The 16411-nt window shown below is 46.9% G+C and overlaps 1 protein-coding gene across 1 annotated transcript; it reads right to left on the minus strand.

Annotated features, from left to right (window-relative positions):
• Positions 1-1233: 1233 nt before the first annotated feature.
• LOC113448267 (heat shock protein beta-7-like) lies at positions 1234-8644 on the minus strand. Its single transcript, XM_087932064.1, has 3 exons — positions 8379-8644; positions 5943-6097; positions 1234-1635 (listed from the first exon to the last, which is right to left on the minus strand). Exons 1-3 carry the CDS (start codon positions 8521-8523, stop codon positions 1462-1464), a joined length of 474 nt encoding a protein of 157 aa, XP_087788190.1. The 5' UTR covers positions 8524-8644; the 3' UTR covers positions 1234-1461.
• Positions 8645-16411: the final 7767 nt, after the last annotated feature.

The raw sequence follows: 16411 nt of genomic DNA on the forward strand, positions 1-16411 counted from the left end.
GTGCAGTATGTTAAAATACTCTCTATGGTGCAGCGGTAGAAGGTCACCAGCAGTTTTCCATTCAGTTGTTGTTTCCTGAGTTCACTTAACAAACATACGATTCATTTAACAACTGCAGTGATTCAACTTTGACTTTAGGTTTTCCCGATTTCATAGGTGTGTTTCTATAGAAACGGATAGCATCTACGGTGAAACCTCGGGCCGCGAATGCTTCTGTTTGTGACCAAGTCAGGTGACGGCCAACCAATCCACCCGATTTTTGAATCGGGTCACGATTCAAAAATTGGGGGTGTGTGAACAAAATTGGCGTGGAAACAGGGGTGGGATTCTACCAGTTTGGACCAGTTCTATAGAACCGATTGTTATGAATCTGCACAGTTCGGAGAAGCGGCAAATCGTGGCCTTGGCTGGCCCCGCCCCTCTCCGCCCAGTCAGTCCTTATCGCGCATGCCCGACATCGCTGACCACGTTCTTCCCTGCCCAGTTACTCCTTAAGGTATTTCTTGTTTTTTTCCCTCCTGACGATCAGCTGTTCCGATGATCAGCTGTGTTGGGATCCCCCTCGCTGTCACACTGCTTCGCCCAGGAAGCTGCCCCGAAGCCCAGGAGGCAAAACGGGACATGTGGGGGGGGGGGAATCTATTTTTTGCCTTCCTGGGCCCCAGGGAGGACTTCTGGGAGCAAAAACAGGGGAGGGGCTGGAAAAAAAGCCACACCCACCCAGTCACATAGCCACGCCCACCTAGCCATGCCCACGGAACCGGTTGTTAAAAAAATTTTTTAATCCCACCCCACCGCACCATTTCGCACCATTTCTTTTTTGGTGCTCAAGCATGCGCAAGTCAGTCGTGCTTCCAGTCACGACCCAATCGGGTTGCGCTCGTAGTCCTGGGAACAGATTATCATCGCGACCCAAGTTTCCACTGTATTCCCATATGAAAGTAAAAGGTTGAGATTTTACATTGCCACCTTATTCTATTGCACCGAAAGGAATCGGAAGTCAGTGGGTTTTTTGTTTTTTTTCTCCCTACACTTCTCTCTCTTCCACTTTTCCTCCTTTTAATTTTCCCATGATCCTTATTTTTAGTTGTATTTTTGCATTTTATAGTTTGGTAAACTAATAACCTATTTGAACCAGGGGGAAAAAAATCATTTAACAACGGCACTGGTTCGTTTCTCAACCGTGGGCCAAAAAAAAGAAGAAAAAGGTCGTAGAATCGGGAACAACTCAATGAATTCATCGCTTAGGGATGGAAGTTGCAGTCCAAAATTCACTCGTAAGCCGAGGACTACCATAGGGTTTTATTTCTGTCAAATGGACGTTGAAGGAATGCATATCAATGCCACGTGAGGTGCTATGGTATGGCATGGCATGGAGAAAGGATGCCCACAAACTAAACTAAGAATCAATGTATAAGGGAGCTTCAGGTGTGGGCTGATGTGCTATCTTGGGTGATACATTTAGAGTGTCACTTCCGTACGATACAGAGGTGAGGTGGACAGCTGGCGCCTCCTAGCCGTGATGATCAACTTGCCAGCATCGTTCAGGGAACAACTGACAGACAGAGGATCCATGTCTATTGGCAGCTGGCACTTGTGGGTGAAGGTGTTGGAGACAATGCCATCTTCGGCCATCTGCAAGGCAAGCAAATATAAGTGCGTGAGCCCTTTCTGCAAATATCTTCCTGAATTTTTCACTCGGATGCCTCTAAGGCACTACCTGTGATGACCCAAGGCCATGGCACAAAGGCAACACAGTCAGATAATCAATGAATCCCTTTATTAGCTCCAACTTTGCCCCTAATGTCCAGGTTAACTTCTGGGTGGAGAAAAACTCTCCCAGGAACAGCTTTTGACTGCAGGGAATCAAGTCCAAAACATGGTCAACACAAACTGTAACTTTAAGTCCAATCAAACCAAACTGAGGTAATTAGTTTGGCAGGGCAGGAGCAAGAATTCCAGACGTGAAGGCATGGCAAAACTCACATGGTTGGGAAGACACCAGGAACACAGATAAGCAAAGAAAACACAGGATAAAATCACATTTGCTCCCAGCAGCTGCTGCAGTCAGCATTCAGTTCTTTTCAACTTTCATTCCCAGGTGTGGCTAATGAAGGGAATCAGGGCCCATTCCTCCCCCGTAAGCAACACAACCCACGTTGCTCTCTTCTCTGTTCCTTCCTGCATGCCCTAGGATGAAGACGGGGTGGGCCTGGGTCTTCCCCTTTCCCTTGTTCTACCTCTCCCCTGCTCTGCCCAGTCGGACTTTGCCCTTCCCCGTCCTCCTCCACAGCCAATGGAGCCACACTTCCACTGCCTGTCAGCTATTCATCTTCCTCCTTGGATTCAGACTCCAACAGGGGCATGACACTACCAATGTTGGCTTAAGAGCTTAGCTGGAGTTTTTCAAAGGGGTCTTCGTCACCGGGAGCATTCCCACAAGCTGCTTGACCTGGTTATCAAATTACTGTCATCCATATTCTGCATGTAAGCCATACGTATCACTGTAATCTGATCAAAGGATGTGGGTTTTAATATCCCAGTGTTTCTCAATCTTGACAACTTTTAAGATGTTTGGACTTCAACTCCCAGGATTCCCCAGCCAACATTCAAGGTTGAGAAACACGGGTTGAGATCGAAGGTCATCAAGAATACAGGTAGCCTTTGACTTACAACCACAATTGTGCCCAACATTTATCTTGCTAAGGAGTCAGTTGTTAAGTGAGTTTTGCCTCATTTTATGACCCTTCTCGCCCCAGTTCCTTGGTTTTTTTTCCTTGAAGACGTTTCACTTCTCATCCAAGCAGCTTCTTCAGTTCTGACTGAATGTTCAGAATCCACCCAGAACTGAAGAAGCTTCTTAGATGAGAAGTGAAACATCTTCAAGAAAAACAAACAAACAAGGAAATTCAGTTGCCTTTTGAGAAAGCATCATGGTATTGCACCCTCCTTAGCACCCAAGAAACTGTCTTGAACTCAGTTTAATCTTTGGTTCCTTTAAGGTTCCTTTCTCCCCTTCCCTCCCCCTCAAGCGAAGTTTCTCAGTTTTGGCAGATTTAAGATGTCCGGACTTCAACTCCCAGAATTTCACAGCCAACTCTGGAATTCTGGAAGTCAAAATCCACACATCTTAAAATGGTTAGGGTTGAGAAACATTGCCCTAAAGAGGAACCCTATTTGGGTGCTGATGACTTCGGTGATTAGTACATCAGTGAAAATAAGCAGAAGACAAAGAGAATCAAAACGAAAAAAGATGGACATCTCTCTTTCCTTTTTGATGGCAACCTCCTACATTCTCTTCTTCTTGCCTTCAATCCACGTCCTTCTTTTCCCTCTCCTGCCCCCTCGCTTCCCGGTCTGTGACTAAGTTTATGCAAGCATTTTAATTCAAATCAGACAAAGATGCATTTGCATAATAGAGGGATCTTGACTTCGGTTCACCTCGACGAGGGGTTTTCGTTCAGGCATGGCACAAACTTTAAAAACGCGAGTCCGTTCAGTAATCAGGTTAAGTGCGCTGTTTGAAAACATACGGCACACTGAGACCAAAAAACTGATTTGTTTTACGTGAGCTTAGGCAATGGGTAAGATTTGAGCAAACGTAATACATACGGCCAGTTACTTAGCAGCTGTTCAAAGTTGCAACGGAACCCTGAAAAATTACCTCGAGCCCAGTTGTGAAGTTAACAGAATAACAGAGTTGGAAGGGACCTTGGAGGTCTTCTAGTCCAACCCCCTGCTCAAGCAGGGGACCCTATATCATTTCACACAAATGGCTGTTCGCTTCTTTAAAAATTCCAGTGTTCAGCATTTACAACTTATGGAAGTGAGTTGTTCCACTGGTTAATCGATCTGTCAGGGAATTTCTCTTTAATTCTAGGTTGCTTCTCTCCTTGATGAGTTTCCATCCGTTGCTTCTTGTCCTGCCTTCGGGTGCTTTGGGGAATAGCTTGACTCCCTCTTCTTTGTGGGAACCCCTGAGATATTGGAAGACTGCCATCTTGTCACCCCTAGTCCTTCTTTTCATTAAACTAGACCAGTGGGGGCTAACCTTTTTGGGCTCCTGTGCCAAAAATTCTATGCACTCTTGCACACTCGTGCTCGCATGCCAGCACCCAGAAGGCAATGCACCCCCTATGCTCCCTACGCATGCATGTGCAATCCCCCCTCCTGCCCCTTATCTGCACTGCGCCTCACAGCTGATTTTGGGCCAGTTTGAGGCTTTTTTCGATCTCTCAAAGGCTTCAGGAAGGCTTCTGCAGGCTTCTCAGGCCAAAAACTAGGCCCGTTTAATCACTTCGGTATTTCCGGAAAAACAGGAAGTGACAAAAAACGGGCCGTTTTCTGTCTGAAAAGCCTGCAGCTTCCTGAAGCCTCTGGGAGGCCAAAAAAGGCCTCAAACCGGTCAAAAATCAGGCGCGCGCATGCATGGTGAGGTAAGTTTGCTTGCAGCTCATGTGCCGGCACAAATGGCTCTGCGTGCCACCTGTGGCATGCGTGCGACAGGTTCGCCATCACGGAGCGAGACATATACCCAATTCCTGCAACCCGTTTTTAAATATGTTTTAGCCTCCAGTCCCCTCATCATCCTTGTTGCTCTTCTCTGCCTTGGCAACCAGCCTTCATTTACAACTATTTACAACTATGTGTAACACCCTGTGACCTCAATTTACAACATCTTTACTGAAAATATGGTATACCAGTTGCCCCTGGCACACAGTGGGCTCACGTAATAACTGAAGGTTTATTTTATGACCGTGCTGATTTGCTTTATGACTTCTGCAAAAAGAGAGTTGTACAAATCAGCTTGGTTGCAAGATGTCCCATTTTATGACTGTCATGATTTACGACCACAACGGGAAGATTCCATTATGGGTGTAAGTCGAAGTCCCATAAATTTCAATCAGAGTCACCGTATAATATGAATGCTGGACTTAACCAAAAGCAATATATTCTTATTGGAAAATAAACTGATTTATGGATGCCATGTGGCATCCATATGGATTCCTTAAGTCAGGGAAATAAATTATATTTCCACATTGCAAAGGGGGTTGTTGTTAATTTTGGTTTTCCTTTTATGGCTGGTTAGGACTGAATGTGGTGTGAAAGCAAAAAAAAATGGGTTAATTCAGGATCCAGGGCAGAGGTGACACTCAGCCAGTTCTGACAGGTTCTGGAGAACCGATAGCGGAAATGTTGGGTAGTTTGGAGAACCGGCAAATCCCACCTCTGGCTCCACCTCCATCTATTCTCTGCCTCCCATTGAGTCCCAGCTGATCAGCTGAGTCTTCTTTGGTTGCCCTGAAGAGGAGAACAGAGCTGGAAAGCAGGTTAGTGGGGTGGGAGGGAATGGGGATTTTTTAGTATCCTTCCCCTGCCACACCCACCAAGACACGCCCACAGAACCAGTAGAAAAAAAATTTGAATCCCACCACTGATCTGGAGCACCACTTGAACACCACCGGCATTGACAAAAATCACCATCAGTCAATTGCAAAAGGCAGTTTTACATGGAACAGCTTACATCTTGGGACGATCCCTTTTAACACCACCCAACACCACCATAGGCCTGTCCCAGGTCCTAGGCCTGGATAGGTGGATATAAAGTCAAAACCAGGCTGAATTCTGACTGACGGCACAACGGCCGTCATAATAACCATCATTGTTTGTTCAACTGAGACCGGCCTACCCTGCTTTAGGGATTCCCATGAGACACAGGCGTCTGCCAGAGTTAGCTTAGCCTCATCAGTGACCGTGCTGCTTGGAGTTAATTGTAATAATTGAGTGAGCTGTTTAATGACCAGAGCAATTCATCCGTGTCGACATTCCAACCCCACTTGAATGGCTCCATCGATTGGGTTTTCGTGGGAAGAGGACCTCACGTACTGGTTTCTTTTCATCCCCTCAGCATATCTCAGTCCTGATAGAAGCCGCCTACTTACCTTCTCAGCTTGGATGACAATGCAGTAGTTGTAGGACGTCACCACAATATCTTGAGGTTCAAACTGGCTGAGATCGGTGATGACCTGGTATTTGTTCTCGCTGGCAATCACATTGCTGCTGCCCAAGGCTGAGGAATGGACTGACGGAGGAGAACCTGGGACGGGAGCCAAAAGAGGGGTGTGTTGTCTGTCTGTATGTCTGTCTGTCTGTATGTATGTATGTATGAGAGAGCGAAGGGGAGAGAGGGAGCGAAAGTGAGAGAGGGAGAGAGATCTCCTTTGGGTTGCCTGCAGCTTTTTGGGCAAGATTTTTGGGGACGTAGTTTGTCATTGCCTCCTTTCTAGGGTTGAGAAAATGGCTGGCCCCAAATCATCAAATGGTCTGGCTTTGGGCCTAAGGCAGGTTTAGAACTCAGGCTCTCCCAGTTTCTAACCCAATGCCTTCACGACTACACCAAGCTGCCCTCTGGGGCATCTGTACTTGAGCTGCAACATTGTAAAGGACCCCCTAGTGGTGGGAAATGGTATTGGTATCATCCTGCTACCCTCTAGTGGTGATCTAGGATTCTGCAATCCAAGTACTGTACTAACCGAGCTTGATGCTTCTTAGGTTTCTCCCCGCCCCACAAGATCAGCCAAGATGAATTAATGTTTTTTTTCAGGGAGCCCCAGCCATTAATTTTGGAAGATTCACCCCCAAGGAAGCAACTTCTTGCTGAACCCTAAACCTAACCCTGTCTTGCCTCCTGTGTTTTCAGGGTTGTAACTGATCATGTTTCGATGTCCAGAAATTTCAGTGCTGGTTCATTCAATGCTCATAATTGTCAGGTGCATTCATCCATCACAGTGGGCTTAATTGGATTTCCTTTTGGATATGTGTTCCATGACTCTTATTAATTCATAATGCATGTCCTAATACAAGCAGTCCTTGGCTTATGACCCCACTTGAACTCCCAACGTCCATTGCTTCCCCCTGGGAAGGTTGCCAATGGTGATCACATTACATTGCAACCATCATCAATTCATGCCGGTAGCCAAGTGCCCGAGTTTTGATCTCATGACCAGGACGGATGCTGCCACAGTCAGAAGTGTGAAAGAAAGGTTGCACGTCATTATTTTCAGCGCTGTTGCAACTCTGAATGGACACTAAATGAATGGCTGTTAAGTTGAGGACTACCTGTATGTACCGCGAGACTCCTTCCCGAATGGGTGAATTCAAGAATCTGGTAGGACCTGTGGTGGCGCAGTGGTTAGAATGCAGTATTGCAGGCTAATTCTGTTGGGCTAATTCTGCTGACTGCCGGCTGCCAGCAGTTTGGCAGTTTGAATCCCACCAGGCTCAAGGTTGACTCAGCCTTCCGTCCTTCCCAGGTGGGTAAAATGAGGACCCAGATTGTTGGGGGGCAAATGTGCTGACTCTGTAAACTGCTTAGAGAGGGCTGTAAAAGCACTGTGAAGTGGTATATAAGGTTAAATGCGAAGGAAGGAAGGAAGGAAGGAAGGAAGGAAGGAAGGAAGGAAGGAAGGAAGGAAGGAAGGAAGGAAGGAAGGAAAGTAGGAAAGTAAGAAAAAAAGGAAGGGAGGGGAGGGAGGAACAGGCCTGATGGCACAGTAGTTAGGATGCAGTATTGCAGGCTGACTCTGCCCACTGCCAGGAGTTCGATCCTGACCGGCTCAAGGTCGACTCGGCCTCCTATCCTTCCCAGGTGGGTAAAATGAGGACCCAGATTGTTGGGGGGCAAATAGGCTGACTCTGTAAACTGCTTAGAGAGGGCTGTAAAAGCACTGTGAAGTGGTATATAAGGTTAAATGCTATTGCTAAGTGCTAAGTGCTAAGGAAGGAAGGAAGGAAGGAAGGAAGGAAGGAAGGAAGGAAGGAAGGAAGGAAGGAAGGAAGGAAGGAAGGAAGGAAGGAAGGAAGGAAGGAAGGAAGGAAGGAAGGAAGGAAGGAAGGAAGGAAGGAAGGGAGGGAGGGAGGGGAGGGAGGAACAGGCCTGATGGCACAGTAGTTAGGATGCAGTATTGCAGGCTGACTCTGCCCACTGCCAGGAGTTCGATCCTGACTGGCTCAAGGTCGACTCGGCCTCCTATCCTTCCCAGGTGGGTAAAATGAGAACCCAGATTGTGAGGGGGGCAATACGCTGACTCTGCAAACTGCTTAGGGAGGGCTGTAAAGCCCTGGGAAATGGCATATAAGTCTACGTTTTATTGCTGCTGCTAAGCAGATCACGTCAAGCGGACACACATAGCAGAACAGCCAAACTGTTTATTGCTCGTACGATGCTGGAAATCAGAAAAGGGTATTCTCTTGGTCCATTTCTGACCTCCTCTAAAGTAGGGATGAGCAACTGGCCTCCCCTTGCCTCTGAAGTCCAAGGGGGAGGTGGAACATATCGTGCAGCTGAGCTCCCTCACCCTCAAAAGGCTCTCACTCACCTGAATACCCATAGGGTTCCTGCGTTCTCCCTGCCCCAAAGATCCCATGGGCAGGGTCCAGGAGGGGCTCGAAGCGATGTTTACTCGGCGTGTAGGTGCTGATGTGCTCGGAGCGGAACGTGGACGAAGAGCTCACCGAAGACATGGCCCTTTGGGGGTGCCCAGCGGCTGCTGGGTGTGCGCAAGGCTCTTTGTGAAGAGGCAGGAGGAGAAGGCACGTCCGTGGGCAGGAGAAGCTGTGATGATGCCCATAATTGGCTTTTTGCAATGCCCTTTGGGTCCCACACAACATTGGAATGCAAGATAAGGAAGGCTGCCGTTTCAGTCCCTGGGAGAGAGAAGGCAGAGCGACACGCTTCCCTAATCCAGGAGAGAAGCAACCTGGAATTCAGGAGAAACTTGCTAATAGTGTGAACAATTTAACCAGTGGATCTGAGTTGCCTTCAGAAGTTGTGTGGGCTCCATCAATGGAGGCTTTTAAGAAGAGATTGGACAGCCGCTTGTCTGGAATGTGATAGGGTAAGAGGTCTTCAAACTTGGCAACTTTCAGACTTGTGTGCTTCATAGCTGGCTGGAGAATTCTGGGAACTGAAGTCCACAAGTCTTCAAGTTGCCCAAGTTTGGGGAGCCCTGGTATAGGGCAGGGGTCAGCAATCCACGGCTCTGGAGCTGCATGTGGCTCTTTCATCCCTCTGTGGAACTTCCTGTCCCTGGTCGGTAAAAAGAAAAAGGGCACCACGCTTGGAGGAGACTCTATGATGGGGGAAGCAGACTTCCGGTTGGCAGAAGAAAAAGGATGCCACACTAGGAGGAGACTCTATGGTGGGGGAACTGGAGTTCCGGTCAGCTCCAGAATTGAACAGAGGGGCTTCTGGTTAGGACTGTTGTGGTTCTTTGGGGGTTTAAGGTTGCCAACCCCCTGGTATAGGGGTCTCCTGCTTGAGCAGGGGGCTGGACTAGAAGACCTCCAAGGTCCCTTCAAGCTCTGTTCTGATGATTCTACCTTCTCCGAGTCACCTGCATTGAGGTGGCTCCTGCCGCAAAATGACAGGTCTGGCTGGAAATAAGAGAAGCTTTTTACAAGCCAGAAAATACTGCCTCCCTGTCAGCCTCCAAGGTTAATACAGGGAGTAGGTTCATTTAATGACCATTCAAAGACAATGTAGGTTCATTTAATGACCATTCAAATTAAAAAGGCATTTTTATATAAAAAAAATTAGAATTAAATTGAAAAGGCGTTTTTAAAAAATTAAAATTAAATGAAATTTCAAAAAAATTAAAATTAAATAAAATTAAATAATAAATAAAATTAAATAATAATGAAATTAATTTAAATTAAATTAAATAAAAATTAATTTAATTTAAATTAAATTAAATAAAAATTAAATTAAGTTAAATTAAAACGGCATTTTTTTAAAAAGTGACTTACAGCCGTTTTCCACCCTTAGGACCACTTGCAGCATCCTCATGGTCATAGGGTCTAAATTCAGATGCTTGGCCACTGACTCATATTTATGATGGTCGTAGCGTCCCGGGGTCATGTAATCTTCTTTCAGTGACCTTCTGACCAGCAAAGACTAGGGTGAAATCAGATTCACTTAACTATCATTTTACTCACTTAACAACTGGAGGGATTCACTTAGCGAGAAAGGTCGTAAAATGGGGTGAAACACGTTTCAGCACTGTCTTGCTTAGCAACCAAAAGGTTGAGCTCAATTGTGGTCGTAAATTGAGGACTACCTGTATTGAGCAAGCCCCTAATCCTCATCAGTTTGTAGATTTGACAGCCCAATAACTCCTGGAGGCACAAGGATATTTCATCTGGGCTTTGTAAGGGAAGCTGCTCCAGACAATCCTGGTTGTGGGTGTCAGAAGTGGGACGGTAATAGCTTGCCTACCCTATAGGTACACAGTGGCTCAGTGGCTAAGACGCTGAGCTTGTCAATCAGAAAGGTCAGCAGTTCAGCAGTTCGAATCCCCAGCACCGCCTAACGGAGTGAGCTCCTGTGACTGGTCCCAGCTTCTGCCAACCTAGCAGTTCGAAAACATGTTAAAAAATGCATTTAGAAAAATAGGGACCACTTTGGGGGAAGGTAACAGCGTTCCATGCACCTTCAGGCGTTTGGTCATGCCAGCCACATGACCACAGAGACATCTTCAGACAGTGGTGGTTCTTTGGCTTGTAACGGAGATGAGCACCGCCCCCTAGAGCCGGAAATAACTAGCATGTATGCACGAGAGGAACCTTTACCTCCACCTTACCCTAGAGGTAGTCCTCACCTTACGGCCACAATTGGAAGCAGATTGCTCATCAAGGAGGTTGTTTAATGAGACATGCTTGATTTGATGACTTTTTTTTTGTCCACGCTTGCTAAGTGAACGACTGCCATCGTTAAGTGAATCACACAGTCATTAAGTGAATCCAGCTTCTCCCCATGACTTTGCTCTTTGGAAGCCGGCTGGGTGGGTCGCAAATGGTGAACAGGTGACCCCGGGATGCTCCAACCCTGTTCCATGAAAGCCAGTTGCCATGGGTAACACGGTAAATATATATTACTTGAAAGCCAGTTGCCAAGCACCTGAATTTTAATCCAGGTGACTTGTGGGGATGTTGCCACAAGACCGGATTGTGAGTCGACTCCCAGAATTCCCCAGTGAGGGCAAGTTGGGAAACCATGTTCCAGAACATGGGATGAGGTAGGAGTAGCAGCAACCGAGGTGGCTCCTCTTGGGTCATCCCTGTGCTCCAGCAGCATTCGTGCCAGACATCTCAACCTGGTTGCTGAACAAACCACTTGAGCGGTTTTACTTCAGGGAAGCCTTTTCTCTTCCGGGAGGGGTTGGGGTTGGGAAGCTTTTCTTTGCTGATATGGGGTCTTCCTTAGATTAAAAGGGGGGTGGAGAGGGGATTCTCCCTGCAGTCAGAAGGCGCTTCCACGGTTATGTGGCCAGCATGGCTATCTATACACTGAGGTGCATGGAACGCATCCGTTAAGAAACTGTCTGTTCACATATTTAAATTTAGTAGCTGGGACAGTGGGATTGTATAGTGAGCTAGCACACAGTTGTGCTTGATTGATTGATTGATTGGAGAATGCTGGCTCCTTTTTGAGGCAATCTGAAGAGGTGAGGTGAGGAGAGGAGGAGAGAAGAGAAGAGAGAAGAGAAGAGAAGAGAGAGAAGAGGAGAGGAGAAGAGAAGAGAAGAGAAGAGAGAGAAGAGGAGAGGAGAAGAGAGGAGAGGAGAGGAGGAGAGAAGAGAAGAGAAGAGAGGAGAAAGGAGAGGAGGAGAGGAGAGAAGAGAGGAGAAGAGAGGAGAGGAGGAGAGGAGAGGAGAGAAGAGAAGAGAGGAGAAGAGAGGAGAGGAGGAGAGAAGAGAAGAGAGAAGAGAGAGGAGAGGAGAGGAGAGAGAAAAGAGAAGAGAGAGAAGAGAAGAGGGAGGAGAGGAGGAGAGGAGAGGAGAAGAGAGGGGAGGAGAGAAGAGGAGAGGAGAGGAGAGGAGAGAGAGGAGAGAAGAGAAAGAGAAGAGAGAAAATAATATAGAAAATATAGAAAATAGAACCTGGAGGGACCTTGAAGGTCGTCTAGTCCAGCCCCCTGCCCAAGCAAGAGAACTTATACCATTTCATCACTTATCTGAAATAGCATAGGTTCTCCTGCTTGAACAGGGGGCTGGACTAGAAGATCTCCAAGGTCCCCCCCAATTCAATTCAATTCAATTCTACTCTATTCTGATTTCTATTCTGTAGGTGTGGAGAGGCAGTTTCGCTTTTTTCTCGCCTTTTTTCTTCTGTGTGTCCTGCGTTGCTCTGTGATTTACCTCAGGATGCTCCTATTTGCCTGACTCTCTTGTTTGCTGTAAATATGGATGTAAAATATTTTTTATTATTTATATAAAACTACGAGTTCGTGTCAGCATCTCTGACTTCCAATTGGACACCTGCTGCGCAATTCCCTGACACCTTCCGCCCTTCTTAGTCATCCTCCAATTCTCACACAATGACCAGCAGAAAAACCAAGCACCCGTCTTCTTTTATTTATGCTCCGTTTCGCATTTTTTAAACTGCAGAGTTTGGGTGTGTACCAACCACAGGGAGCGGATCTCAGAGACGATCGATTGTGGTTTACACGTCGCCATGGGAAACAGGACAGGCGGAGGCAAGAAGTAAATCGATGACCAGCAAGCTGACATGTGAATGGCGTTTAATGTTAATTACACGGAAAGGAAATCAAATGTAATTTTCATCCTGGCTCCGTTCATTCTGGGGAATGTAACATTTGCAGGCTGTTTCGTGGCTCTCCGTTGCAGGCAGGGATGTCCAGGGATAATGGGACCCCGAAGTCAAGATAATGGACTAAAAGTCAGGATGACAACCATCACAGTTATCATTTTGACATTTTTGGACCATAACCGGTGGACATCTCTGCTTGCAGAGCTTTAGTTGCAGACAACACAAGCACACAGTTCCCTTAGGCATGGATGTGGCAAGTGTCAAATCCACCAGCCTCAGCCAAACTGAATTATGGTACATTAAAAACAAAGAAGAAAAGCGGATACCAAACACTCATACTAGATAGGTACAACCACAACTGAGCCCCAAATTTCTGTGAATTTGTTGAGGGAGTTTTGCCCTCATTGTATGACCTCTCTTCCCACATCACCGCAGTCAATTAACACAGTTGTTGAGTGAATCTGTGCTTTCCTGTTGATTTTGCTCGTCCCAAAAGTTGCAAAAGAAGATCATGTGACTTTGTTGGGAACCCAGCAAATGGTTGTAAGTACGAGTCGGTGGCCAAGCGCCTGAATTTTGATTCACGTGATCGTGGGGATGTTCCAAAGGTCGCCAGTGTAGATGGGGGGGGGGAAAAGAGTGATAAGTCACTTTTTTTCAATGCCGTGGAAACTCTGAACAGTCACGAAACTAACTGTTGTAAGTCAAGGACTACCTGGACTCTGAAAGAGATCCAGGAAGGCAAGGATGGGAAGATATAAACCTGCCGGAAGCAAGGCACAGAAGAAGAACAAAGGAGCAATACAACACAGCCCGATCGGGTAGAAGAACCGCCTTTTTAATGAATTTACAGATACAAAGAAAACGAAACAGACAATCGTACCAGGCCGGGCTATACATCAGGAACAAATCGGGGAGGGTGGGGGTAGAAATAGTGACACACAGGAACAAATACTGTGCATTTGGACTGGGACACGGGAGTGCAAGGACCAGAGAGGTTGAGAGGAACGAGTAAAGAGGGCAAATGCTCTAGGCTTCTTCGGGCATCAAGGGGCAGGCAAGACAGGAGTCCGCACGGAGATTTTTTTTGGGGGGGCGGGGGCGGTAGTGGTAGGGAGGGGTGCGTGCGACAGTGTCTCCGAATGGACTGGTGTTGCACAGACGATGTAGGAGAAGACGGGGCTTAGCAAGGGAGGTTCTCGAATGAGACGTGTTGTTTTCGTCCCCTCCCCATCTCACCCTACTCCCTAGTGGCCTTCCGGTGAAGAGCCCCTACACACCCATGGTCACCTGACTAGGTCTTGCTGCACGTCAGATGAGTGAGGCCTGGTGAGACTCAACTCTTCTACCATCCCTGAGCCGATCGAAAGGTCCCCGACCTCCCCCGATGCTTGGGAAAGAAGCAACCTTCCCAATCTCCATGATATCTCAAGGGTCCCTGGAATAACTGGGACAAGAAGCCAACTCCCCACAACTAGTTATTTAACCCCCATGACTAGTTGGTTTATCCGAGACTTCCCCCAACCTCATCCTTACACAAGGCTCCCTGCAACTTCTCCTTCCTTAGAAGAACGTCAACTGTGGTGATAGACCAGTCCTGGGATGGTCCTCCTGCCAGTCCCATTCCTTCCTCTGAGATCGAAAGAACTATGTGGGACAATCTGCTCCAAAGCAGATGACAGATAATCAGAGTTGGAAGGGACCTTGTAGGTCATCTAGTCCAACCCCCTGCCCAAGCGGGAGACCCTACACCATTTCTGACAGATGGCAGTCAAATCTCTTCTTGAAAATCTCAAGTGATGAAGCTCCCACAACTTCCGAGGGCAACTTCTGTTCCATGGGTTGATTGTTCACACTGTCGGAAAGTTTCTCCTTATTTCCAGGTTGAATCTCTCCTTGTTCAGTTTCCCTCTGTTATTCCTTGTCTGGCCTTCAAGTGCTTTGGAAAATAGCTTGACCCCTTCCTCCCCGCTGTGGCAGCCCCTCAAATATTGGAAGACTGCTATCCTGTCTCCCCTGGTCCTTCTCTTCACTAGACTAGCCAGGCCCAGTTCCTGTAACCGTTCCTCATATGTTTTAGCCTCCAGTCCCCTAATCATCCTGGTTGCTCTTCTCTGTACTTTTTCTAGAGTCTCAACATCTTTTTTATAGTGTGGTGACCAAAACTAGATGCAGTACTCTAGGTGTGGTCTTACTAAGGCTTTATAGAGTGGTCTTAGTACCTCCCTTGATCTGGATTGTATCCCCCTGTTAATGCAACTTAGGATTGCATTAGCTTTTTTGGCTGCTGCTGCACACGGCTGGCTCCTATTAAGCTGGTTGTCCACTAAGACTCCAAGCTCCCTCTCACAATTACTGCTACTGAGCCTGGTTTCACCCAGTCTATATGTGTACTTTTGGTTTTTCTTGCCTAAGTGTAGAAGTGTAAGCCATGGAGAAAGGGCTGCTACAAAGAAAAAGGGGGGGTCGTTCTCCAAAGCACCTGACGGCAGAACAAGAAGCCATGGATTGAAGCCAACCAAGGAGGCAACCAATGTAGAACTAAGGAGGCATCTCCTGGCAGTGAGGAATTAATTAATCAGTGAAACTGCTTGTCTTCAGAAGTTGTGGGTGATCTACCACTGGAGGTTTTAAAGAAGAAATTGGAGCACTGCTTGACTGAATTGGTATAAAGCCATGATGGTGAACCTATGGCACATGCGCCAGAGGTGGCACGCAGAGCCCTCTTTGTGGGCTGCGTGCCGTTGCCAGATGTTCTTTGTGGGCACCGGAGAACCCGAAAACAGCCAAAAAGATGCCCCCAAAACAGACCATTTTTCGGGCTGTTTTCAGACCATTTTCAGGCCATTTTCCAGGCTGTTTTCCAGCCATTTTCAGGTTGTTTTTAGGCCATTTTTCAAGTCATTTTCTGGGCTGTTTTAAGGCCATTTTTTCGGGCCATTTCCAAACTGTTTTTCGGCCTGAAAACGGCCCTCAAAACAGCCAAAAAAACAGGCATGTGTGCACCAGCCGGCTGGTCTTTGGGTTTCTGGTGCTCCGGCACATGCATATATACGTGCACGAATGCAGACACATTCCAGTTTGGGTCCTTGGTGACAAAAAGATTTGCCATCACAGGTATAGGGTCTCCTGCTGGAGCAGGCGGGGTGGACTAGAAAACTCTGTTATTCTGTTATTCAGCTCCAGATTCTACAAAATGTAGTAACCCCGCCTTGTGGAAGATGTAATTCACAAAGAATTGGGCAATGGCCAGTGTGCTGTCCTGACAGTTTTAGAGTTAATGGGATTTGGGATAGTTAGTTAGGAATTGAGAGCTGTCCCCTTAAGGGAATGCATCATGGTAAATGTAGTTAAGGTATCCTGGGAAATGTAGTTCATGTCATGTGGCTATATCTGTAACCCTGATTGGTCACTGAATTGACCCTTGGTGGGTTGGGGGAGATTTCTTCTCTTGCCTGAAAACACAGCCTCATGGTAGCATCTCTACCCCCTGCTTCTACGATATGGGATGAAAGAGATGAGCATCTTTTTACCATTCTCTCTTGTACAAAGCAGATAGATAAACTCCACAAAGCATGCATACAAAGTCTTTTTTAATTGGTTCATTGGGCATCCTCATTAACTCACAGTTATGATGAGGTTCTTCTTAATATCCAATCCTTTGCATACCTGTCTTTATAGGTAAAAAGATGGTTATCTCTTTCATCCCATATCGTAGAAGCAGCGGGTAGAGATGCTACCATGAGGCTGTGTTTTCAGGCAAGAGAAGAAATCTCCCCCAACCCACCAAGGGTCAATTCAG

This window comes from Pseudonaja textilis, chromosome 4, assembly GCF_049901715.1.
Source record: "Pseudonaja textilis isolate UNSWEBS1 chromosome 4, rPseTex1.2, whole genome shotgun sequence".
Classification (NCBI taxonomy): Eukaryota; Metazoa; Chordata; class Lepidosauria; order Squamata; family Elapidae; genus Pseudonaja; species Pseudonaja textilis.